The sequence below is a fragment of the Panicum virgatum genome, chromosome 9K (genome assembly GCF_016808335.1).
Source record: "Panicum virgatum strain AP13 chromosome 9K, P.virgatum_v5, whole genome shotgun sequence".
Classification (NCBI taxonomy): Eukaryota; Viridiplantae; Streptophyta; class Magnoliopsida; order Poales; family Poaceae; genus Panicum; species Panicum virgatum.
Genome location: NC_053144.1, coordinates 48,819,620 through 48,845,895, shown reverse-complemented (window position 1 = coordinate 48,845,895; position 26,276 = coordinate 48,819,620). Strand labels below are relative to the sequence as shown.

At 49.9% G+C, this 26,276-nt stretch overlaps 2 protein-coding genes and 1 pseudogene across 3 annotated transcripts; all 3 read right to left on the bottom strand.

Annotated features, from left to right (window-relative positions):
* Positions 1–5: 5 nt before the first annotated feature.
* Positions 6–6,191, bottom strand: LOC120651899 (phospholipase D gamma 1-like). The gene is made up of 10 exons (XM_039929536.1): positions 4,552–6,191; positions 3,978–4,094; positions 3,582–3,776; positions 2,960–3,208; positions 2,801–2,869; positions 2,566–2,713; positions 2,267–2,415; positions 1,997–2,161; positions 921–1,118; positions 6–662 (listed from the first exon to the last, which is right to left on the bottom strand). Exons 1-10 carry the CDS (start codon positions 6,067–6,069, stop codon positions 369–371), a joined length of 3,102 nt encoding a protein of 1,033 aa, XP_039785470.1. The 5' UTR covers positions 6,070–6,191; the 3' UTR covers positions 6–368.
* Positions 6,192–10,345: 4,154 nt separating this feature from the next.
* Positions 10,346–13,133, bottom strand: LOC120651898 (annotated as a pseudogene).
* Positions 13,134–17,811: 4,678 nt separating this feature from the next.
* Positions 17,812–22,024, bottom strand: LOC120651897 (cytochrome P450 704C1-like). 2 transcript variants are annotated; one of them, XM_039929533.1, is made up of 4 exons: positions 21,610–22,024; positions 18,996–19,505; positions 18,584–18,919; positions 17,812–18,478 (listed from the first exon to the last, which is right to left on the bottom strand). In XM_039929533.1, exons 1-4 carry the CDS (start codon positions 21,940–21,942, stop codon positions 18,089–18,091), a joined length of 1,569 nt encoding a protein of 522 aa, XP_039785467.1. In that variant the 5' UTR covers positions 21,943–22,024; the 3' UTR covers positions 17,812–18,088. The 2 variants fall into 2 exon arrangements, with proteins under 2 accessions (XP_039785467.1, XP_039785469.1); XM_039929535.1 differs by having other exon boundaries at positions 19,011–19,505; positions 21,610–22,022.
* Between the last annotated feature and the right edge of the window lie 4,252 nt (positions 22,025–26,276).

Sequence of the window (26,276 nt, the reverse complement as noted above, 5' to 3'; positions counted from 1 at the left end):
CGAAATGCGATTCAATGGCCAACACTTCAAAATACTCTGCAGGGTCAATTTACATGAAGACAATTCTCAGGATTTACATGTAACATGTTGGCAGGTCTAAATGTCATATCCATGAACCCCATATTTTTCTGTACAGGTACCAAACAAAGGTAACAAATTCATTGGCTGGGTATATATGCACTAAAAGAATCAAGGAAAAGGGGCAAAAACATGTGGGGGAAAGGCCCTGATACCGTTTCCCCTACTTGCCTCCAACCTATACTATACCTCTTTCAAAATTTTCACCCTAAGTTAGTGCACTATTTTGTTATCTGGGGTACCTCAAATTCAGAAGCCATCAACTCTTATTTAATTGCACAGCTAAAAATTTAAATTGTGAGGTTTTCCTGGATGGCCATAAATGAGCCACAGATGTTCCCGCCCAAATCTGGGAAGGTTGCACATCCTGGTAGTGGTTTCACTTTGCCTTTACGGTCAACACTTACTGGATACTTCATGAGGTGACCTCTCATCTCTGTTACCTCATCAGCAACGAACTGCTTCCAATTCTCTTCTCCAAGATGTCGCACCCGCCTCATGCATTCCAGGCTCTCTGGATAGTTGAAGTCTTCGTCAATGCCTCCGATATGCTCAGCCCACAAGGACATTCTGTAGCCATAAATCTACAAGTGAAATAAAAAAACAATTTAGCGCACAACACCGCATGCCTCAGTAGCATCATGAAATCAACTGTGCCCCTAACACAATATGCCGCTGAAACAAATATACTAACAAAAGAAGGAGCTGTGGAGACATGAAAGTATAAATAACTCCAAGTATAATTTCATAATAGGAGCTGGGGGTGGGGGCAGCTCAGTTTTTGTATGCCTCGAGAAATTTGATACACCAGATATTTGTCAGCTTGAGATATGAGGCATCACCTGTCCACGCGGGGCAGAAACCTTGTTAGCCCATGTATACTGTGGCTGATACGCTCCCATTGCAATTTCAGTATCTCTTATTCCTTCCATGGACCTCTGGTTGATGTTAGCTGATCCAATGATCACATACTCATCATCCACAATCATGCCTTTTGAATGTACATAGACCATGAATCTCCTATTTTTCCTAGCTTGTTCCTGAACAGTAAGTGCAAAATAGATGACTAAAGCTTGCACACAGGGCATATTCAGGAGAAGAAAAAAGCATATTGAAAGAAAAATCCATGTCAAATTCAGAAATTGATTACATGAGGGCAAGAAACAGAATACAATGTAAACATTTAGTTAGATTTCAAGCTCAATATACAGAGACCACAAGGAGCAACTTATTATAGAGATAATTCAGTATCCAGAAGACTTTTTTGGTAGACCATCCTCACATGAGGAAGTCCAAACGCTTTGGTCATTGACCCAGAGGTTCATTAGAAACAAAATTCCCAAGTACGCATCTTCATTGATGTCAAATAGGGGTGCAAAGAATATAGAAAGAAAAAATCATGTCGAATTCCAAAATTGATTACATGAGGGCAAGTAAACAGAATACCAACTGGCCATTTAGATAATGATTACAAGTCATAAGTCAAATCACTTCAGTCATTGAACCAGAGGTTCTTTTCAAACAAAAATCTCAAGTAGGCATCAAAATTTTCCAGCCTGAGAGACAAAGCCAAGTGAATGTACAAGCCATTTGGCCTACATGAATGGTCAAAACAAGATCTTATACTAATATCTTCTAAGCATCATTATGATATGAGATTGCCAGTAAATTCAGCAGCAGCTATAGATAAAATCAGAATCTTAGTGTTTTCACACTTCACTAAACTGTCTAGAGGAATCATATCAGTACTTTCCCAAGAAAAAGAGAGTTGTAGAGCTGAGTCCATGTAAAGGTCATATAACTCAATGTATAACTAACTACTCTATTTAATACTATAACTGAAAAGGTTTTGCAGGAACAAACTAAAACTGCTCTAACTCCTCTGTATAATTTGTTGCACAAACAAGAAAGTAGTCACCTGAGGATTGTTTCCTGTATTTGATGCATTTGAAGTGCTGTCCTCAACTTCACGGTTGCCAAGACAGAAGAAATTTAAATAATCCTGAGGCTCATACATATCATCCAGGCCTGCTTCTTTCAAGGCCCTATATATTGTCTCATACATCATTTGCATGGTTTTGTTCTGCAGTGTAAATAAAAAACAAAGATGTGACTAAGCCATACGGACATCATCTACAGGACACACAAGAAACAAGACACGACTAATGAAAGAACTGTTCAATCTAACCTGCCAGTAAAGAATTCTTTGTGTAGCTGCACCAGTCGGATTACCCTCAGGCCACATAGGAACCACTATATATGCAGAAAATCTTTCATTTGCCTTGATCTTGTTTGCAATTTTGAGAGCAATTTCAATTGGTATTAAATTGTTAGCCCCTGTAACATAGAAAAAGTTTGCAAATAAGATGGGTAGTTAAAAGAGGAAAGAGGGGGGGGGGGAATACTGTAGAATGTTTTTTCCTTGAAGTCACTGTGCATCATACTATAGAGAAGAACGCAGAACAAAATTCTATATTGCATTCTTACCTAGATCCTTGTTTGAATCCCAATTAAAAGAAGAACCAATGAAGTACTGATTCTCAATATATATATAGTGCTGGGCTGCCCGGATAGCATGCACATAAGCAGTATGTATGCTCATGTCAATAAGTACATTCTTTCCACAAACAAGATTCTGGCAATCGAAGCAGAAAGTGTTAATCAACAGTAAAATGGCAAAACATACAGAATATAGCATTGCTAGATGGTAACTAGCAGTTACCTTCATGGTTGCGGCTCGTGGATCCTTCGGAAATCCCTTGGCGGAGTTTGAATCAATAGACCGGAACACCTGAATTTTGAAGTAAATGAAACTTCAGTGCATGAAAGGTGAAATAACACAAGGGACAAAAAGCTTCAACTATAGGAATGATATAAACACCTGAACATGCCATGTCTCTGGATCATTGTCGCTAAAATATGTTGCATCATTTATGTTTATAATCTCCGGTATTCTTTCAATACTGAGCAGAGCATCATCATACGATTTTGCCAACTTTTTAATCCCATGGCGTTTAGCTGCCTTTAACCAACGTTCTTGGAAGTTTTGTAGAACATCATAAGCAGCTGGACCGTCAAGCTTAGAGTGCAAATCATGCCACGGTTCCCTTGGGCCACGGGCATCAACTGTCTGAAAAATAATGGCAAAGAAGAACTAGTTTCAGAATTGCCACAGAATAAAGATAGAGAATAGGACAATTATTTTTTTCCTATGCTAAAAGATAATGGCAAAGAAGAATTACTTTAAGAATCACCCCAGAATAAAGACAGAATATGTCAAATGCTAGTATTTTCATTGCCACAGAATAAAGATAGAGAATAGGGCAATTATTTTTTTCCTATGCTAAAAGATAATGGCAAAGAAGAATTACTTTAAGAATCACCCCCAGAATAAAGACAGAATATGTCAAATGCTAGTATTTTCAAACGCCAGAACATTTTCCTTAGTACTAAAAAAATTCTAGATATCAGTACATAAGACACTGCACATAAACAAGACTTACAGCAAAGTTGGGATTGTAATAGTCTTCCTTGTGCACAGTCTGAAGAGTCCGAAACAGAGGATGCCAAGGTGTATCATATCGCCCACCACATAAATCAAGGCCTCCGACAAATGCAATTATCTTTCTTCTATAGTTGCCAGCATCAGCATCCACAATAACTGTTTTCTGATGATGAGTGAATATGGTTCCTGTTTCCTGGTCCACACAAACTTCGCAGATAAATAGATGGTAACTAAATAAACAGTACAATGCAGATCACTTGACAAAAAAAAACTGCAAGGGTGGAAAGACCATAATAAATGGTAAACATATAAAACTTTTAGAGACAAAACCATATGATTCACAATAAAGGGTAAATTTGCAACATTGTCTTCACAACTGAGAATAAGAGATAACCTGTTGTTTCACCCAGCTGTGTCGTTTTCCAGCAGATCGTGGGCAAAGCAACACATGAACTGAAGAATGCTTGAAAAATCTGCGTGTCTCCTCATCTCGTGTGCCCATGAATCCATCCTACGAGTAAACCTTTATAAGCATGGTGCAATTTGATTCTTAAACATCATCAAATATGTGAGCATGTTTCCAAATGTCTAGCGAACAAGCTACCGAACTGTATGATACAGTAACTGGACACCGTATTCAGAACTATCTACTTAATACAGATGACAGCTAGTATGTCTGAAAATTCTTTAAATTGAACACCACAGAAATACATACAAAGTAAAGTTACATCATAGTTTGCTTGCGATACAAAAGTGGCAGTTAATCATTAAATTTGAGTACTGATTTCAATAATAAAGAAACATTATTAGTGCTACCGTGTGTCTGCTTGGCAAGGTATAAATTTGAAAAGGCATCTAAGTATTAGAACGTTAATATCAATGATAATTCGTGGAGGCAAAATTATGTTTCTTATGTAGCATAAAGACCTAAAAGCAGCATATTTTCAACTTGATATATTAGTACATACCATCTTAAATCCAAGAATGCTCCTTGATGTTGGATCATCCCAAACAAGAAGAAGCACCCGGACACCTTCCTGTGACTTCATCTTCAACAGGTCCCCAAGTGATGGAGCCTGAGTCCCGTCTCTCACAAGGTGAATCGTGTGGAAAACTGACCACCCCACAATGTAAATCAACTTCCTCGCCTGGCATATGGCCTCATAGATGTCGCGCCAGCACTGCCCGTGCTCATAGCGAAGCCCATTGCCAAGCCATATATCTGGGAGACAACCTTCAGGCACATGCGCATCTTGATACAATGTCACCCTCATGCCACGCCTAAGTGGGAAGTAAGTATGGGGTACGCCATGACTGTCCGGGCCAGCAATGACCCCATGGTGGTACATTGTGAGGCGGGCGACAGGGATGAACTGTATGGACAGATTCAGTACAGCTCCCGGAGCGCACGGCTTGCCATTGGGCTCAAGCACAGGGTAGACACCCTGAATCCTCTCCCCTGTTAAAAGCTTCTCAGCGGAGAGGGCCACCGCACCAATGATCTGAGCACCGAAGACATCACTGTCCTTGACAACAAACTGGACTTCGGCAGCCTCATGCCCAACGGGCACGACAAAGTTCTGCGACCAGACGGGGTTCTCGCAGTTGGGGATGACGTAGGTCCGCGCGACGGTAGCATAGGAGACCTGTACGGTGACGTAGGGGTCGCTGGTCATGGACGCGCTGGACATCTTGCTGCCGACGGCGCTAGTGATGCGCGGGCCGAGGAGCTCGCTGACCCTCTTGGAGAACATGTCCTTGTTGGGCAGGTGGCGGGCGTCGTGCACCCAGATGTCGAGGGTGCCGTGGAGCAGCACCACCTTGAGCGACGCCCTGAAGCTCCCGCCGTGCTGCGACCCTCCCCCGGCCGCGCCGGAGGGCACCACCTGCATCCCGCCGCCGTGGCTGCTCCCGCCCCCCGCGGGCGCGCCGTAGGGCACCACCTGCGTCCCGCCGCCCGAGAAGGGGGTCGAGGGCGGGGGCACGGAGGGCGACGGCGCGTAGTCGTAGCGGTCGGAGAGGCGCATGGTGGAGAGGACATCCTCGATGGGGTAGGACGGCGCGGGCGAGGGGGGTTCGGGCGCGGTGGAGGCGGGTTCAGGCGCGGGGGCGTGCTGGTGGTGGAAGCTGGAGCTCGGTGAGAGCGCGGGGCTGTGGCTGGGGCTCGGGTAGGAGGAAGGGTACGGGGAGGAGGGAGAAGGGTAGGGGCCGTACCCGGGGCCGTAGGGCGAGGGATGCGCCGGCGGCGGGTACGCGTGGTGCTGCGGCGGCGGCGGGTAGGCCTGTAGCGGGCCGGAGTGGTACTGCTGCGGCGGGGCGGGGGCGTAGCCCGGGAAGGTGGGCGACGGAGCGAGGTACGGCGCTCCCGGCTCGGCGGACGGCGGCGGCGGGTACTGGTACCCGTAAGGATACTGCTGGGGCTGCGAGTACGGGTGGTGGTACGGCGGGTACTGCGGCGGGTGGCCGCCGTTGTCGCCGCGCTCCATCGCCGCCGGGGCGCCCGGCTCCTCGGTCGCGCACGACACGGCTCCCGCTTCTCAACCGATCTCTCGCCGCGCGCCGCCGTGTGGCTCGAAATCGAAATGGGCGGAGACCGGAGGAGGGTCGGTCCCGGGGTGGAAGAGTCGTGGTGGGTGGCGACCACGACCGCGGCGGCGGCGGCGGGGGGGGGGGGGGGGGGGGGGGGGTTGGATTTTGGAAAAGTGGAAGCTGGACTTGGAATCGGGACGGGAACGGAGGCGGCAGCCAGGACGGTGGTTGGCCGGGTCCGGCCGACCGATTGGATCAGCCCGCACCTGCGGCCGTGCGAGTTTGGACGCTGACCACTTCGCCAGGATGAAGACCGCCTCGATCCCATCGTTGAAAGGCAGGCCCTGCACGTCACGGGGGCCCCGCGCGTCGGCCTCCCCCGCCAGGTGGACGGCCGCGTGGTGTTGCCCCGTTCCGTTGGGCTGCTCTGGCCATCCGCCGTGTCCCATCCAGGGTTCACCAAACCGATTTGACAGGTTACCGGTTAAACCGGTCCGGCCCGGTTCCGGTTTGGGCCGGTACCAAATCGGTTCAAATACAAAATTTAAATTTGAATTCAAAAAAATGAAAAATTCCTAAAAAAATTCTAAAAATACTTCAAGATGCGACGAATTTAATGGTGTCAAATTTTCTCAAAAAATTGTTCATTTAGTATAGTTTGCAGGGATATGAAGTTAAAAAAATGTGCATACAAAAGTATACAAATACAATATAAAAGTAGTACAAAAGAGGATTGTAGGGTTCATTTAGGCTAAAATATGTTATACAAATATTTATTTAGTATACTTTGCGGGCATTTGAATTTAAACCAAAAAAAAAGAAAAAGAAAATTGAATTTGGCTGGTTACCAGTCAAACTGATCGTTAAACCGGCCAAACCGGCCGGTAAACCGGTCAAACCTACCGGTAAGCTGTTCCGAACCGGTTGCACTGCGACTTTTGAATTCAAATTTGAATTCAACCGGTTTGGACCGGTTTCCGGCCAAACCGGACCGGTATACCGGTACCGGACCGCAGCGGTTTGGCCGGACCGGTCGGTAAGATTAACCCTGGTCCCATCAGGTGGAGAAGATGACGGGGATCGGATTCTTTTATTTTTGCTTGTGAAAAGGCAAAATCAGTTATCCATACGGCTGTTCCTCTGGGTACGACGCGCTCTGTTCCTGCAGGAACCTGCCTGCGCAACGACGATTCCGACGAGGTGGAGAACCACACGGCACGATTGGCTCGATGTCGATTCACCGCGCTCTGTTCGGTCATTTGCCGCGTAGATTGCTGCGTACTCGTAGTAGGGTATTGGATGAAGCGGTTTCACTTTCCTCTCCTGTACCGGGTTCTCTCTAGGTCTAGGTGAATATCAAGTCGTGTAATTGGCCTCGCAGTTGATTGCTTCTAGGCTAAGCATCATCGACTGTAAATGCTAATACATCGCCAAGATTTTCTAAGAACGGCGAGAGTATGAAATCCACCATGTATCGGCGATGGTCGCCTCCGCTGCCGGATCTCGGGGCCACAGACCGGAGCTTGGAGTTTCAGGCTTGCTGCCATGGTCTTTTCCTCTTCAGTTCTCAAATTGCCATTCTGAAAACCCCCTCGACACGAGCAGTTTGACTTCACAATCAAATGAATAGATGATAGTGCGTGCAGCCGAAACCCAGGGAGTCTATTCATCGCGCGCGCGAGTGGGACGCGACGGGTCGCAGAAGAGGCGCTGCAGGTGGGCCCCGTGCAGCACTGTGCGATGGTGATGGCCGCGGGGTTGGGGGAGGGGGGTGGCTACGGTCCGGGGGTGGTAGGTGGGGGGGAGAGCTCGCCGACGGCCGGGGTGGTGGCGGGCGGCGGCGGCCTTTAGGTTTCGGGTTGCCGGGGTCCGGGCGGCTCCATGGCCTCTGGCTATAGAAGAGGAGGGGGCCGGGGCGGCGGCGGCGGTTCGGCCGGCGGAGGGCGAGGTGGCGCGGGAGCGCCGCCGGCCGGCCGGGGCCGGACAACCGATGGGCGGTGGCCGGTGGCGGGGGCGAGAGAAGGCAACGGCGGTGGTGGGCAGACGGCGCAGCGGTGAGATTGGTTAACGTGACGGTGGTGGAGGGCGGCGGAGGCCGCCGGAGTCGGGGGAGGCGGTCGACGGCGGGGCGGGGGGGGGGGGGGGCGCTCGGGCCTCTGCGATCGGATGAAATCCAATTGCAGAGAAGGATGAATAGACATGCCCGTCGAAACCAGCGGTATTTACAAAACCGGCTGCCTTGCCAAAAGGAAGGCGGCCTTTCCCTTTCCGTGAAACGCCTGAAGTTGTGCTCCGTCCTACGCTCCGATCCATGTCCGTGCTTGCGGAAGATAGCAAGTCCAGGTGCGCTGCTTTCTATCAACGCAGCTCTGAATCTGTCGCGACACCCGGCGAAAGTCAGATCCGAATGGGATCGGGCGTATGCTCTGAAAGCACCACCGGAGCGGTCGCTGTCCGGCGATCCTGCCCGGGCGTCCTGTTCTCGCTCTCCTCCAGCCTTTGCCAAACTCTGTTGCTGAGCTCTGCGCGTTTGCCTGCATTATTCAGGAAACGTTTCGCCAATCTTTCGGTTTTGTAACTAACGCGTACCCATCGGCTTGTGGCCGCAAGCACAAGGTCATATCGCGCTGTTTGGAGCGATGGCAACATTGCCTTGAACAGTTGAAATAGAAGAAGGTGCTTTGAAATAGTAATCTGATTGTCTGAGAGATGCCACAAGCACAAGGTTCGTCTTTTGGACGGGGCCTGGATATTTTGCGTGTCCTCGCGGAGCGCTGGGGTCCTCCCATGGAAGTGGAAGATGCTCTGAAATAGTAACCTGATTGTCCAAGCGCCCGCATTCGTCAGAGTGTTCACGCTGAAGATGCTGCGTTATGTTCATGAGAGATGCCACTCTCGTATATATGGGCTACATCATTCTCCAGAAATATGCGGGCTTACATGCATGAAGATTGAAGAGCACCGCTGTTTCGCTGCATCATTCAGGAACATGCTCCACTCTGTACTGATGAGTGCTCCACTCTGTACTGATGAGTGTGTGGCCATAAATTCAGATCAAGCTGATGCTGATATCTTCAATGCACCCGTTCGATTTCTTGACAGCCCGCTGAATGTTTTGTGTCCTTTTGGGGACAGCGAGGTAAAAGTCCCAATGAAGTTGTTGTCGAGTTGGCACCGTCAGTACTCAGTACGAGTATTGTAGTAGTTTGCTTGTCTGGGCTCCCACAATTTCATTAGTCGCGGTAATTCCTGCTGCTGAACTGAACATAACATGCTGCATTGTGCTGTCGCGCTTCCTTATCGTATACTATACAGTACAATTGCTATTCTGAATAGCAATTGCTTGCACAAAGAGCTCCAGATCTAACTGTTGCCCGGGGTATTTCAGGGACAAGATGCAGAAGGCATATCATGTGCCAGACAGCCAAAAAGGCTCATGTGCATTTGTACTACATGTATCTACGTGCTTTGTTGCTTACTGTTCGGCCAACATTTACACGAAGCCAAGCCACCTATTAGGAAAAAAGATCACAGGCTGGAATCGGTGCCTAAGAAATCTAGTCACATCTCTAAGAAAGTGGCAATAGGTAGTGGCATGATGATCCTTTTGTACTGTGCTTGCCGAACAAGAGCCCTTCTTCGGTAAGCAAAGCAAGGCAAAACACATCACCGTGGTTCGGTTGCACTGCGTCATCGCTTTTTCGCGTAGTACAACAGTAGCCGTGATCTTTGCAAAAAGGCGATCAGAAGCTTATGCTTGTTGGCGCCGACCGCGTCGTGGATCGCCTCTGATTCTGGACATGATCGGTTCTTCATGTGGTCATATGTTGTTGAGAAATCTTGACGGCTTTTTTATTTTTCTGAATTCAGAAACTAGAAAATTGCAGGAGTTCCGAAGGCGGCCGAATCAGCAAAGCCCAATGATTCACAGGATGGAAGTCGGTGTGCAAAAGATCCGATCAAATCTCAACAGGAGTCCTTCGGCGGCAAGCAAGGTAAAAAGATCAAACCGTGTTACGAAAGCACTGCATCATCGCTTTTCGCATAGTTCAGACTTCAGTAGCTATGATCTCATATCTGTTGTTTTCTTCTGAACACGTTGTGGATCAGCTAAGGAGCTGTGTGAGAGTGCTGGCTGATCGAGGGATCGATCATGTGGTCATGTCCTCCGCACATGTTGGCTACATTCCCGGAGTTTCAGAAATGGGGCGCCAGCATCTCAGAAAGCTCCGATTGCATCGCTTGCAAATGCAAAGCTCAAGGACACAGCTTTATTGATCTCCGTTATTTACACACCAAAATTGCAGCTGAGGTAGCATACGTCGCGTGGGAAGAGCTCCAATTTTCGCACCCTATACAAACGAGCCCAGTAGCCTAGAGAGACGCTATACATACTCTGCAATCTGCATCACGGTTGCAAAATTTTAGCAGCCTGCCATTGAACTGGAGCAGCAGCCAGCAGAGAGGCGGCCTCTGGCTTCCCGGCCGCTACTCGGCTTTCCCTGGAATCACGAGGGGGCTCCTCACGATGTAATCATCGTCGGAGACCCACTTCAGGCTCCCCTCGGCGCCGGCGACGTTCGGCTCGCCGGCCCACCGCAGGGTCACCGTGAAGCTCTGCTTCTCATTGAGCTCCGTGAACCGGAGCATCGGCGGCCGCACAATCACCGACACGTCCTTGGGCATGTCCACCACGGCGGTGTACACCGACCTGGCCTTGCCCACGTTGGTCACCGTGCGGGTCACCGTGATGGGCTGGGACAGCAGGCTCACGACGAGGGACGGGTAGTTGAGCTCCGCCTCGGTGATGCCTTGACGCTGGCGCAGGTGACGGGGCGGTGCGCGATCTCCGTGACGCCGTCGTCCCCGAGCCCCAGCCCGCAGAGGTAGGGGATGTAGTCGTCGGCGCGGAGGTCGTAGACGAGGCCGGGGTCGAAGGCCAGGGCCGGGTTGGCGTAGCCCGCGCCCATGGCGTAGAAGGTGGCGTGGCGGTACTGCTCGTCCTTGATGGGCAGGCCCGTGCGGTCCACCGCGTCGGACGTCGTCATGATCGCCGACTTGATCGCCGCGGGGGACCAGTCCGGGTGCAGGCTCCTGAGGAGCGCGGCGATGCCGCTCAGGTGCGGCGTCGACATGGACGTCCCGGACTCGACGAAGAAGGAGAGGTCGGCGCCGCCGTCGGAGAACTCGGTGTGCGAGTCGCTCGGCGCCCACGCCGCCAGGATGTTCATGCCGGGCCCCGTGATGTCCGGCTTCAGGATGCCCGGGCTGGCCTTGCTGGGCCCGCGGGACGAGAAGAAGGTGACGGTCGGCGACGGGTACGAGCCGATGACCGTCCCCTTGAAGTGGATGCTCGCCGTCGCGTTGCCCCCCGTGGAGTTGAGGTAGGAGATGATCTTGGTGCCGGCGTCGTAGCTGACGTGCGACGCCGGGAGGACGTGCGCGTCGGCGAAGGTGGTGTACCCCTCCGCCGCCCTGTTCATCACGATCATGCCCACCCCGCCGTACGCCGCCACGGTCTGGCCGGCCTCGATGCGGCCGCTGAGGCCCCTGCTCTCGCAGAGCACCACCTTGCCGGTCACCTCGGTGCCGCGCAGCACGCTGCAGTCGCGGCTGGCGTCGAAGCCGTCGGCGCCCGGGTACACGAGCGGGAGCGGGTCCGCGGCGGAGTTGTTCCCCGGCTGGAACAGGGACTCGCCGTGGAACTCCTGGCCGTCCCCGAGCTTGACGTTGGTCCGGATCGCGCGGTCCATGGTGCCCGCCGCGACGGTGAGCATCCACGGCGCGCCGTTGCCGACGGTGCCGGGGTCCGGGCCGGCGTTGCCCGCGGCGCAGCTGACGAAGATGCCGCGCTCCATGGCCTTGAAGGCCGCGATGGCGATGGGGTCGTAGTTGAACTGCGTGCCCGAGTAGGCGCCGATGGAGAAGGAGAGCACGTCCGACGCCGTCCCTGACGGCGGCGTCGAGCCCCGCGATGATGTCCATGATGGAGCAGCGGCTGCGTGTGCACACCTTGTAGATGGCGAGGTGCGCGTGCGGGGCCATCCCGGACGCCGTGCCGTCCGCGTTGCCCCTGATGTTGGCGTTCTCGACGAAGTTGCCGGCGGCGGTGCTGGCCGTGTGCGTGCCGTGGCCGGCGTCGTCCACGGGCGGCGCGGTGGAGTTGACCGCGGCGCTCCCGAACGCCCGCGCCCCGATGATCTTGTTGTTGCATCCGGCCCGGGCGACGGCCTTGAACTCGCAGGCGCCCTTCCACCCCTTGGGCGGCGGCTGCATCCCGTCGTCGCCGAAGGACGGGTGGCTGGGCAGGATCCCGGTGTCGAGGATCCCGATCACCACCCCGCGGCCGAAGCCGGAGCGGCTCCAGAAGCCCTCGTTCCCGAGGTGGAGGCCGAGGAAGCCCGGCGAGCGGGTGGTGGCCAGCGGCAGGAACACCTCCGGGTACAGGCGCACGCAGCCGTCGGTGGCCCGCAGCGCGTCCGCCTCCTCGTCCGTCAGCCGCGCCGCGAAGCCGGGGAACACGTCGCTGTAGGAGTAGATGATCCGCGGGCCGCCGTCGCCGTCGGCCGCGGAGTCCGGCCCCGCCGCCTGCGGCAGGAACGAGCGGTGCCACTCCTCGACGGAGCCGCCGCCGCCGTCGCGCGGCCGGAGGTGCACGATGTAGTTCTTGCGCTCCTGGAGGTACGCCGCGGCGCGGGGCGGCAGGGACATGGACATGGACAGGAGCAGCAGCAGCAGGGGGGCGAGGGCGGCGAGGGACCACCGGGGGTTCTCCATCTTCCAGTCCAGGAGCGGCGCGCGACTCCACAGGAGGTGGCCGGCCGGCAGCTGCCTGGCAATGTGGGTGGAAGCCTGAAGTGGGAGTGAGTGGAGGCGTGGTGCGGGTGGCGGCGACGAGGCGATCCGCGCGAGTTTTTATGGCTGGGTGGGGAGGAGGGGGCTGCCTGGGGGTGGCAGCTGCTGCGGCGAGCTGTGGCTGTGGGGGAGTGGAGTGATGGGCGGGCGGGCGCCGGGCAGTGGCACTGGCAGTGAGCTCGAGGGCAGAGGGCCAGAGGCGTCAGCTGGTTTTAAATGATGGCGCTAGGTAGTGCGTCGGCGTGGGGGCGGGGGCGGGGGCGTACCGCCGTGTTTGTAGCTCAAATTTTGATAGTTAATTACTAGTATTAAATTAAGACAATTTGCAGAATTAACTCCACAATATCTGCGTTATTTTGCAAGACGAATCTAATAAGGTTTTTGATCACACGATTAGAAGATAGTACTTTAGCATTACTGTAGCCAATTATCGATTAATTATCGTCACTAGATTCGTCACGAAAAATTACACTCATTCCTAAAATTTTTTTAAAAATAAATTTTGTTTAGTACTTCAATCATTGAAGATTAGATTGAAGATTCCCTCCTTGTGCTACGTGTGCTACTATCGTCCAAATAAGGCCCCAGCCGCAGCCGGTGTCCGCGCCCCATGGGCGGCTGACACTGCCGCGCGGGGCCCGGCCGGCCCTGCCTGCCATGGTCCTGGTTCCGTTCTCGTGATAGCTGGCCGGAATAATATTTCAAAAAAAAAGATAGCTGGCCGGAATGGGTGGGGTCCGGCGGAATTGGATTCCGGTGCGGTGCCCCCACGTTTTGGAACTTGTCCACCCGCTGAACGTGTAACCACCAAGGTTTTTGTTACCGATCGTTTGGTCCAAACCGCCGGGCAGTGGTTCCGATAAACCGGACCGGTTTGGCCGGTTACTGGTAAAAATCAGTTAAATTTAAATTTACATTGGACAGTTCAAACGGTTTGAACCGATTAGCCGGCCGGTTTGGCACCAGTCCGGTTTGAGTGGGAACCGGAGAGTTGAACAAAAAAACCAACAGAAAACCCACTTCAATTCAAAATTTGAATGTTTGTATAACGTGTTTTTAGCCTAAAGGAATCCTCCAACTTTTTTTTACTATTTTTACATTAATACATTGTATAACATATTTTACATTGTATTTTATATTTTTGTATGCACGTTTTTTTGTTTAACTTCAAATACCCGCAAAGTATACTAAATGAATGAATATTTGAAAAAATTTGACACTATTAGATTCGTCGCAACTTAAAGTATTTTTAGGAATTTTTTAAATTTTTTCATTTTTTAAATTTAAATTTGGGCCGGTTTGCAACCGGCCGGTACCGGAACCGGTTTGACCGGTTAACACGGTAACCGGTCCCCTGGCAACCACCCTACAAAAGTCCCTCCGGGGGAGATATTTTACGTGGGCCCCAGCTGCCGGTGAAACGCTGCGGCGGTGAGCCGGGGAGGCAGAGTGTTTTTCTTTTTTTTTTTTGAAAAAACTGAGGCAGAGTTTAGCTTCCTGCTCCTGCTGCGCGCCTGCGCCGAGGTCCATGGGCGGTTGACCAGTGGGGCCCGGTCTTCAAAGCGGAGGCTGGAGCCACGCGTAGAGCTCCCGTGCGCCGGGACTGGAGGCCCGGCACGAGTCGCGATTTCCACCGCGGCTCATGATTGGAGCAGGAAGACGGAAAATGGCCTGCGTACACATCACTTTTACTCCTAGAAACGAACACATCACTTCAATCAGCAGCAGCAACACAAAGAATCGGGAGAAAGACAACATGGGTCGTCCATCGTCTTACGGTACAAACATGAAGTTTTAGTCTATTTAGCCATTTATTAAAAGGAGAAATACCAATTTATTCTCCTCAACTATAACTAAAGTCTAGATAACTCTCTAAACTATAACTTAGTTCAATTGACTCTCTAAACTATGTCATTTAATTTATTTTACCCCTAACACAATTTAACTTTTTTGTTTCTCCATATACAAGTTGAATTTTAATTTCAAATTTTGCGGGGTAGCAGTGGACATCACAATGCATATTTGAATTTTTTTATAATTTTTCTCCATTAGTTTCATATAATTTTGAACTCCAATGATTAATTTGTTATCCTAACATATCAAAATAATGATTAAAAGAATTATAATTTATTTTTTTAACATGTGTTATGGTGTGTACTATTATGTTGTAAACTTTCAACTTAAAACTCCACCTATGCGTGGAGAAATGAAAAGGACAAATTACATTAGGGGTGTAATTTGAACCAAATGGTATAGTTTGGAGTTAAAATGAACCAAACCATGGTTTAGGAGATTATGCAGATTTTGGCTACAGTTGAGAAGAGTAATTTAGACTTTTTTCTTATTAAAACATGGTATCAACGTGTGCGTTCTACTCTTGACTCAAGAAGAAAAGAGAATGTAACAGGATAGGATACAATATGATGGCGAAATATTATATGGTAGGATCTGTGAAGGTCTAGTGCCTCCGATTCTAAAGAAAAGAAAAAAAATACTAGAAATATTATATGGTAGGATCTGGAAGGTCTAGTGCCTCCGGTACTAAGAAAAGAAAAAGAAATATACTAGTATAATATGAGGATGAGCAATGTCTGCCTGTATCCAATCCGATCGCACGACTTGCATACATACAGCATCACCCCGCATCTTCCACACCTGGCTGTGACCGGAAGGATGCCGCCGGTGAGCCACGGACCAAGGTTCTCGTCACCGGCGGCGTGGGCGAGAAAAGAAATGGAAAGGAAAGCACGGGAAAGACGGGACAACGCCTGTTCCGCCGGTTCCGGATTACCGGATTGGTTGGATCGGTTACCGGTTGAAACTGGTCAAACTTAAATTTGAATTCAAAACCCGCAGTTGTACCGGTTTCGAACATCTAACCGGCCGGTTAGACCGATTTACCGGTCGGTTTAGACTAAATTCAAATTTTTTTCTTTTTTAGTTTAAATTCAAATGCCCGCAAAATATACTAAATGAATGTTTGTATAATATGTTTTAGCCTAAATGAACCCTCCAACTCTTTTTTTTACTACTTTTACATTGTATTTGTATACTTTTGTATGCATGTTTTTTTGTTTAACTTCAAATGCTCGCAAAGTATACTAAATGAATGAATATTTGAAAAAATTTGACACCATTATATTCGTTGCAACTTGAAGTATTTTTAAGAATTTTTTAGGATTTTTTCCATTTTTTCGAATTCAAATTTAAAATTTAAATTTGGGTCGGTTTCTAACCGCCCGGAACCGGAACCGGGCCGGGCCGGTTAGGGCCGGTTAGACCGGTAACCGCGGTAACCGGTCCGGTTCCGAGCAGTTTGGTGAACCCTGGTCCCGCCTATTCCGGTTGCCCAAATGCACGCCCATGCGAGCCGCCAAAAGCGGATGCGGTGCCGGTGCCGGTGGCCAGTGGCACGCACACCGGCAAGCCCCACACAGGCTCTGCCTCTGCGCAACCACGCACCGCCTTCGAGGATGCGGACAGTGGCGCGCCCGCGACGAGCACCGGTAAGGTTTGTTTGTGCCCTCGCGCTCCCTCTCGAGAAGGCCAATCTTACCCTTTTTTTTTTAGCACCGCTCCACGAGGATCAAACTACCTCCAAAAGCGCGGTTCGTGAGGGGTTTGTACGCTTCTTTCCAGGAAAAAAAAAAGAACAGAGAGTTTGTCAGCTAGCTCGGCAAATGGGATGGCAAAGCGCCCTGGACACACTCGTCAGTTTTAACCAAAGTCCGCCGGGCTCTGTTCAGTTGTTTTCCCCGCGGGAAAAGAAGAAAAAAAAAAGTTTTGGTGGCTTGTTCAGCCCGTGGCAGCGCGGCGCAAGTATCCAAGGCGCGAACGTGATCCCGCCTGCGCCGGTGCTGCGTCGTGTCCGGCTGGCGGGCCGAGACATTGTAGATGCTCGCGGCTAGCCGCGTCGGCGCATCTGGCCATGAGATCGGATGGATTGGCAAGCGTGAGCTGCACAAAAGCTAAGCACGAGCACGGCATCCTACGGCCTAGATCGCATTACTATAGTGTGCTGTGCTCCAAGTAGCAGTAGTGTACAGTACGATGACGCGAGAGAATTTCGGTGGCGAGTCAAGGCGGCACCGAATCAGCTTGTCCCGTGTGGTGTGGGGTTTCATTTCATCAGATCCACACCCCACCGGTGACGCCCTGCGTTCCCGGCTCTAGATTTCTTATTCCCGATGCGTCCATGGCGGGGAGCCGCCCGGGGATGGCGACGGCTCGGGTGAGCCCTGCCTCAGTGGCGACCGGCGCCGGAGCCGGTGGGCCGTCGGCCGGGGCATGCAGATTGAGGTGGAGATGTCTGGTATGGGCACGTCGACGTCGGGTTACCCAGCGCGATCTAACGGAATTGATGAGGGCCGGTTTAAGTAATGGCCTACCTAGGCGGTAGACCAGTGGTCTACCCATTGATTCAGCTGCCGTCGTCTGGTCGTTCCATCCACTTGCTTGCACTTGCATCGCTACCCCGACTAGGAGTATTTCTTTTTGGTGGTACACGTCGAACTACGCGTCTCGGTGGATTATCTACTGTGTCTCCCGGCTTAAAATACTACTCAGGCCTCAATTGTCTACTTCAAGTCTTCAAGCGGGCTTGGGATACAGGAGGAGTATCGTGCAGCTAGCGCTCCTGTGACGCAAGAACGTTGAGCAGTCGATCCAAGTGTGCATACCCGTCTCATCGGTGCCATTTGTCAGTCGGTCGACGAGGACAGTTTCGACGCCAGTAGCTGTCCTAGGCGACGACTCTATGCCGTGCGTCGCGTCTCGCCATGAACGACCCAGGTGAGACGTGTCCGATATTTTCAGACACGGGCGCATGGCGCGGAACACCGACCTGTACCACGGCACCACCGCGGCGACACTGACCGTGCGCAACTTTATTCCCATGCCATGTTCTGATGTTACCATACTATACTCCCAACCGGGCGACGCGGACACGCGGTGCGCGAGTGGCTGCACGGCATCACTAGTGCTCGTCTACTCTCGTGCAAGTCCAGGGATCCGTCGCTCGCGGAGGGCGCCAGCCAGCTGCCTGATGCCGCGACGCGACGCGACGCGCCCAGGCCGGCGCGAGCGGGCTAGCCACCACCCACCAGGACCAGGCAGCCCCGCTCACCTCGCCGTCGCCGACAGGTGGAGCCCCCCGTCGATGTGGAGCGTGATCATGGTGCGGTAGCCGACGTCCTCCCCCTCGCCGTCGCGGAGGCGGAACGCCAAGGACCGGAGGAGCACGGCCGCGAAGATCTTCATCTGCCTGTACGCGAACTCCTTGCCCAGGCATATCCTCGGCCCGGCCTGGAACGCCGTGAACTTGAACGGGCTCTGCGCCTGGAACTCGCCGCCGTCGCCGCCGAGCCACCGCTCGGGGCGGAAGTCCTCGGCGTCCGCGCCCCACAGGTACTTCATCCGGCCCATGGCGTACGGGGCGTAGAACACGATGTCCCCCTTGCTCACGCTGGAGCCGTCGGGCAGGACGTCGTCGCCCAAGCACTGCTTGTTATCCTGCAGGCACGAGACATGCATCAAGAACAAACACGCCCACATGCACAAAAAAATGTACTCGAGTACGGAGTAGTAGCAATGAGCAATGGGGGCTCTCAGTCTCACCAGGGGAACCGACGGGTACAGCCTGAGCGTCTCCGTCAGGGCGGCGTGCAGGTAGTGCATCTTGTTCAGGGCCTCGTCGGTCAGGCTCTGCGCGAACTCCTCCGCGGTCGCCGTCTCGCTGGCGCCGGTGGCCCTTGCGGCCTCCTCGCGGACCTTCTCCTGGACCTCCGGGTGCTTGCACGCCATGTAGAGGAACCACGCCAGCGCCCCCGCCGTCGTGTCCTTGCCGGCGATCACTATGTTCAGGATGATGTCCCTCAGGTACTTGTAGTCCACCGTCCCGGACTCGTCCGTGGCCGCTTCGATGAACCTGGACAGCATGTCTTGCCTCGAATCCTGTTGCGCATGGGTGATGGATGAGTCAGCTCGGACTTGAGACAGAAAAACAGGCGATCGATATGATCGAGGTTACAGGGTGGTCCTGTGCCTTGCTGCCAGAGGAGAGCTCCTGTGCCCTGTCGCGGATGAGCTTGTACACGAACTCGTCGACGACCTTGACCCGGTCCCGGAGCGCCGCCTCGGACCCCACGTTGAGGAACCTCATCGCCTTCCAGAAGGCGTTGACGTAGCGGAGAAGCGTGAACTCGCTGGCGTCGTCGAAGGCCGCGGCGAAGCGGGTGCCCTCGCCGGAGCCGGCCAGCGTGTCGAGGTCCAGGCCGAAGGCGATGGCGAAGATGGAGTCCATGGTCGCCCGGAGCGCGAGGCCCTGGAACTCCACGGGCCGCCCGGCCTCCGCGGCATCGGAGATCACGCCGGCGAGCCTGGCGGCGTTCCGCTTGAAGACGGCGCCGCTGAAGTCGCGGAGCGCCCGCGTGGAGAAGTCGTAGCTGGCCATCTTCCGCTGCTGCCGCCACTTGTCGCCGTCCACGGCGAAGATGCCGTCGCCGAGCAGGTCGGTCATGTTCTCGTAGTTGAACGCGCCCTGCACACGGCCAGCCGTTCAGATGAGAGTTCCGGAAACTAGCTTTGTCTGCGATTGGAAGGCCCATTACAGGTCTTCACGAAAGAGAGCCTAGTCTTTTGTTTAGGTGGGCCGTTTTCTGGAGCCCCGTAAACAAAAGAGATGCTTTCGGCCTCTTTGTCGTGGTCAGGAACCTTAGGACGTCCGAACGTAGGCCCAGAAGGTCACGCCGAAGCACAAGGCAGAGGCACAGACAGTCATCCTCCATCGTTTGCGCCCACACTACTAATGTTGGAGGCGGTTTTTTTATTTTTTTATTTTTTATTTTAGTTTTTTATACAAATATATTTTCGTTTTCGAAATTTACAGAAATATACCCCGTCCGCCCCGCTGCCGGGACCTGGTCGCCCCGCTGCGGGGCGGCAGGGGTTTTTTACAAAAACTTTTACGAAAATATTTACGCGTAGACCGCCCGGCTGTAGGGCGACCGGTTCTCCCACCATGAACTGCCCAGCGCCTAGGCCGTTGGCCCCTAGGCCGCCCGGCTGCAGGGCGACCGGCTCTCCCACCATGAACTGCCCAGCGCCCAGGCCGTCAGTGATGGTGTGGCTGGAGCTCAGCCCCACCACGAAGCCACCGCACGTGAACTCGGTGACCTGCAGATACACATGTAGTGTAGAATTACGTACGATTGTTGCTCTCGACAAGCTAATTACCATGCAAGTGTGGGCAAATCTCATAGTTAGTCATGGACATCATGATTTGACCCTTGTATCCTTGAGCCTCGACCTCAACGACAGTGGCTCCAATGCTACAGCTACTGGATCAGGTAGCAAAGTCGCATGAAACAGTAGTATCCACTATGATCTGCGCTGGCAGCACGAGCACTAATCGACTCGACGGCCTAACGACCGTTCAACAACCATTTATTTTACGGCAACCGAGACAAAGTTCTGACCTCCATTTATTTCACAGCTTCGTGGTGGGGCTGACCTCCGGCCACACCATCACTGACGGCCTGGGCGCTGGGGTGGGAGAGCCGGTCGCCCCGCTGCTCGGGCCGGCCGGCTCCTAGGGATCTGCGTGTAAATGTTTTTGTAAAAATTTTCACACAAAAGCCCCTGCTGTCCGGCAACAGAGCGACAAGGTCCCGGTTGCCCGGCAGCGAAAAAATATTTTTTGTAAAAAACGAAAATATATTTTTGTAAAAAACGAAAATGTATTCCTATAAATTTCGAAAACGAAAATATATTTTTATAAAAAACGAAAATAAAAAATAAAAAACCGTAATGTTGGAGGCTACTGTAATAGCGTAGCCAGGCCTTCAAGGGGTGGGCCCAAATAGGCTCTTCCATTGTGGTTGTTTTCTCATCATCGTCCTCATCATCGTAGTCGTCTTCAATCTTTCTTTCTCGAGGCCAATAGTCATACAAGACGGTGGGTTTCATCTATGAAGTTGACACAAATCACAAGCTTCCACTTCGACCTCCAAGAAAGCCGCCAACTCCAAATTTATAGAAAAATATAGCAACAACTATACTATCCAATATATATACTATCAACATATATTTAATGGTGGATTCAATTAAACAAATTTGGTATTGTAAATGTTATTATGGTCAAAATTTGTCAAATTTAACTTAGGATAAACCTAATACAACGTGTAAATAAAAATGGAGGGAGTATGTAGAATCTAAATTTATGGTCCAAATATAGTCATAGATGCTTTCTACGGAGCCGATGAAATACTTATATGTCACCTGCAATTTTTCCCCCTAACCTCAGACGCACAGGAACAATTTGGGACATGACCGAGTATACTGCGTGGTCAGGCAACAAGCAACAATCTATTGGAAAGGATATTTTTACAGTCTTCTAATAATTTTGTCCCAATATAACTAACATATTGGAGAGTTGGGTGAAATATTAAAACAACCCCATAGTTATTGGAGAAAAGAGATGTATGAGAAAACTGTTGGAGCATATTTTTTTTCCTAATAATAGAAGTTTATAAAAAATAATGGACTGCTGGAGACGCAAGGACGGTTAATTAGAGCACTAAACTTGCAGCAGGGAAAGCACAATAGCTTAATCAAAACACGAGTACTAGCTTTGCTGCGCTCACCTTGCCGTAGTTGGCGAAGTTGGTCCGGAGGATGTGCTCCACGACGGCCGGGTCGCACGTGTAGATCTGCCGCCGCCCGGCCGGCGCCAGCAGCTGGAAGGTCTTGCGCCCCCGGAACAGGTCCGTGTGGTAGTCGTGCAGCCGCCGGACGTGGTACAGCTGGTGGAACACCGTGCCCACCACGGGCGGGTACCGCTTCTCCGGCTTGCCGACGCCGCCGCGGCGGCGGCCGACGACGACGAGCAGGTAGTACGAGCAGAGCGCCAGCAGCGCGAGGGCGGCGGCGGCCAGCGGCGCCGAAGAGGAGAAGTGGTGGGCTTGTAGTGCTCCCATGGCCGGCAGCAGGCTATGGCGACTCCTGATAGCTAGGTTGGTTAAATTTTATGGGCTAACTTTGGATGTTGTGGCAGCAGCTGGCAAGATGGCCGCATTATATAGCCGGGGAGGCCTCTGCCTCTCTCTCTCACTCGTCGACATGGCAATATGTAATTTTGCAGCGCTAAAAAAATGATTTATGAGTACGAAGGTGTACCATCCACCAATAAAGCCATTTGACACTATGAGACTTCATTTGGATCTAAATGCTAATAGTTGAAAGTGTCAATTTTAGCACTAGTGTCATTTAATAGTTGAAATGCTAATAGGCGTGTGCTAAAATTTAGTTAAGACTAAAAAATTATAGCAAATATATACCACCTTTGTACCTTCGAGCGACAAATATAAATGGATAGAGGGAGTAGATGCTAGTAGGTGCTAAAATTTAGCACTTAACTTTAGTTCCTTCAAACATACTCTGAATGCAGCAGTTTGGACCATGATCAACTTTAAATGTCTAGCAGTATGATATTTTGCCCATTCGCATGAAGTTTTCTGAACTTTAAAAGTAGTTATTTTTCTTTTTTTTATTTTCCAAGTGCGAGCTATATATACATTCAGAGAATATGTCACTTTCTCACAAAACAAAAAGATTGTACCGTCATGCCTCTTGTAGTCTGTTAGATAACTTGGTTCTTAGTCACCCATATATATTATATTGCCGGCCGAGTAGAGTTACAATAATAATAAGGTATAAATCTTGATTTTGTCAGGAATCGAACAAGCCAACAAGGTAGGATGGAAACTAGTACCTGCCTTATCGGTGCGCGCGAGAACAATGCTTCCTTTGTTTTTCAGTAATTTATTTCAGTACTGATTAACAAAGAAGCAAAAAAACGCGATCTACATCAACAGAAAATCGCTTAGCTAGGCATGATAAGATTCGGCTGCATATATATACCCGCCAAGCGACGCAAATCATGCCTCCATTCATTTCAGCACGAAGATCCAAACATACGAATATGAACAAACTAGCAAGGTGGCCCGCGCTAATAGCGCGAGTAGCTAGTTTTTTTTATTTTATGTTAAAAGAGTTTTAATGAAGTTATACCTAATAAGCAAGAAAAATATAGTTATATATGCTCTTTATGTAAGTAATTTCCTTCAAACTATCAATTGAAACTGAATATTATCGATTTTGTAGTTATTTTTTATTTTCCTTTTTTATTTCTTTCATAATTCATGTATTATATTTTATATTTTTTTGTTGAATTGAAGTTAAAATATATATGTATCATATTCTGTTTTATTTGATTAATTATAATTATTACATTTCATATTAAAATCAATTTTATATACCTTTTTTAGTAGAAGCATGGTGTTTGAAGTCATATTTGTAAACAGAGTTAAATTAAATTGACATGAGCTATCATTAAATTTTTGTACTAAGGCCAGTCTCGACGGGGGTTTCATGGATGATTTCTTAAATATCATCAATTTTGCTGACATGGCAAGGAGAGAGAAGAATGAAGTTTTATGGGATGTGAGGAGAGTTACATTACTATGAAATTCATCTGGCACGGTTACCTAATTCTCAATCTAGGTATCTTTGCCCGTGAAATTTCTATTGAGACTGGCCTAAAATTGAATTATTTTGGGACGAAGGGAGCATCGTTTTGTCGTGAGATTTTTTTTTACCATTTTAATTTTCTGCAGAATGCTGTAGTTTTTTATTTTTAAGAATATTTGAAAATGAATGGAAAATGACTAATTACCCCTGTCTCCTAAAACCATCCCAATTACAATTGCATTGAATCTCCCGACTATCCAAACCGCTAGCCTCCGTCCTGCTCCATCGTGTGGTGGTCCTCCGTCTTGCCCTTGCTCCGGTGAGTGGTGGATCTTGCCGGCGGCGGGCGGCGGATCCTGCCGGCCGCGCACGGGGTCCTGCTACCGACCGCCCGGGCCGTCATGCCTGCTGCTTTTTCAGTTTGTGCGGGATCGAGGCCTCAGCCGCCGTATCCATCTTGCTGGCGGCGCGCTTGGCGCCTTCTGTCGGCCGGCCATACCGCCACACCTGTTGCTGCTTTTGGGTCCTGCCGCCGCCTATCTGTGCCGCCGCGCCGGCCGCCACTTCGGTCCTTGGGTTGCTGATTCTTCGACCGCGGCCCTGCTTGTGCCTGATGGTGTTGTTGTTCCGGTTTGGTCGGAGTTCGCCCGCGAGGCGGCGGCTGCATCACAGAGGCTTCCGCACGGTTATGCAAAAGATAAATTGAAGAATTTCACTTTATTTAATCGCAGCTCAGTTTCATATTCGGAGGCTCATGCGAGGTCATTTGGGGTACGCCCTTTGGCTTCATCTGTTGGATCTTCTATGACCAGTGCTGCAATCTCATCTGCTCCCGGCAAACCATGTGTTCCATTTCTATTTCGATCTGCTATTAGCTTCAGAGTGTAATCATGGTAGTCTAAGTTTTTGAATCTTTCTCAGGCCATTCGGAATGATTGAGCCAGGATATTGTTCTCATCTAGCATGCTCTGAAGGCCACCCACAATAGTACGGTTAATCGGTGTTTTTCCATTAGAACTTCTCGATGCGTCTATCCTATTTTGTACCTCATTCTCTGTATCGTAGATGTATAGTTGTGCCCAACATGGCTTGCTACCTTCTTCTCGCAGTAGAATTCCAATGTGATGATAGTTTTGGCCATGCATACGGAATACGTATGGCCCATGGCCTTTGTTTATCTCTTTGTCTACAACCCCTCCTGTGGATGTGAATGAGAACATTGAATTGTAAGACATGATGTTTTCTCTAAAGTTTTTCGAATCTTCTCCTTCTCCATTCAAAAGATTGTTGAGGTAATTCGGTGGATTTTGGCATGGAAGCAGTCTGATTTTTTTCCTTCCTTGCAGCACATTCGGAAAGCTGGCTTTTTAGTTTTGACTTTGGGCCTTAGTCTTTCCTCATACTATAGGAGAGCATTGCAGTGTTCACATCTGTATTTTGGTTTTCCAAAGTTCCATATATTACTTTCAGCATCACCCCTCTTCTTTGTTTCGCCAGATGCTTTGCTACTGTTCTCTTGATTTGCATCTTTGTTGCCTGTTCTTGTACGCTTTGGTTTCCTCTTTTCTTTAAGTATTTCGTTTCTCTTCAGTCTTGCCGTTCTATATTTCATCTTGGTCATTTCCTCTAAAGTGCATACTATTTTTTTTTGCCCCTTTTAAGATTTAGTTGTTCCTTCCTCCTCTTTTTGTTCTGCAATGCTTCTTCTTTTCTATGGTTTTCCATTAGTTTTTGCCTGTTTGAGATGTAAAATTAAGGCAACAGGAAAGACACCATGTAAATACTTGCTTGTTATAGACTTGTAGCAGTTGCCGCTAAAATATTGTTATTATACTTTTTAATAGAATTTTAAAATAGATTGTATGCAATGCGTAGTAGCAGCCATGAAAGATAAGTTAATTTTGAGGTATTTTTAAATTTATATCTAGTAATTTTATTATTTCGACTAACATAATTATGCATGATATGTATATGTACTACAGGCATGAAAGAGAAGAGGCTGGCATGAACTTGCCGAAAGTATACTCCAGTTTAGTTTTTTGTCCTCCACGAACTGTTGTGGTTCCCGATGCTTTGTTTAATGAACTGTAATGCTACAAATCAATATACTTGCATAAGCAGCCAGTAGAGAATATAGTTCTTGATTTTTGGAGAAGAAAAGGAACAATGGAAAATACCTGTCTTTCGTCTGTTGTTGATGGTTGAATCTATTCTTTGAGATGGGCTACGGAATTAGATTAGTATATGTAAATATTTGGAGAAAGCATACGATGAGGTTTGAGTTATATAGTTTCTATTGTAATAATACTCTGTATCCGTTTCGTTTACAACTTTGCATATAGTTGTTATTTTCGAATATGTATTGACTTTAAATTTGATTTTTTGTTTAAGAAAGATTCTTGGTGGCCCAACGTGCATATCTTTTGTCAAACTAATGATACCTGATCCATTATTGACCTAAGCATAAACACCTAGGTCGTCCGAGCCATACACTTGTGCGAGCTGCGAAAAGACCAACTTAATAATGGCGCGTGATTGGAGCAGCGGATCTGGCTAGGTCGCGCGTCGGCTCCGGCTGGCCGGCCAGGACGCGCGGCGTCTACGTACATGGCTGTGGTACCTGCGTGTCAATTCCGGCCGGCAAAAATACATGTACGTAACTGCTATGGAATATCAAATATTTTATTATTTGTGTTAGGCAAAGCTAAGGTTCTATTGTCTTGGCTGGACTGCTTTTCCTATCCGAGTCGGCCAAGTCAGGTTCTTTTCTCATGGACTCTTT

What these genes read in the sequence shown, in the direction of transcription:
- LOC120651897 (XM_039929533.1), bottom strand. Translation starts at nt 21,942, where the DNA reads ATGGGAGCACTACAAGCCCACCACTTCTCCTCTTCGGCGCCGCTGGCC. An exon ending in ACTTCGCCAACTACGGCAAG is followed by an intron (nt 19,506 to 21,609) that starts GTGAGCGCAGCA and finishes GGCCGTGTGCAG; the next exon opens with GGCGCGTTCAACTACGAGAA. An exon ending in GCAAGGCACAGGACCACCCT is followed by an intron (nt 18,920 to 18,995) that starts GTAACCTCGATC and finishes CATGCGCAACAG; the next exon opens with GATTCGAGGCAAGACATGCT.
- LOC120651899 (XM_039929536.1), bottom strand. Translation starts at nt 6,069, where the DNA reads ATGGAGCGCGGCGACAACGGCGGCCACCCGCCGCAGTACCCGCCGTAC. An exon ending in ATTACAATCCCAACTTTGCT is followed by an intron (nt 3,209 to 3,581) that starts GTAAGTCTTGTT and finishes ATTATTTTTCAG; the next exon opens with ACAGTTGATGCCCGTGGCCC. An exon ending in GGATTCAAACAAGGATCTAG is followed by an intron (nt 2,416 to 2,565) that starts GTAAGAATGCAA and finishes TCTATGTTACAG; the next exon opens with GGGCTAACAATTTAATACCA.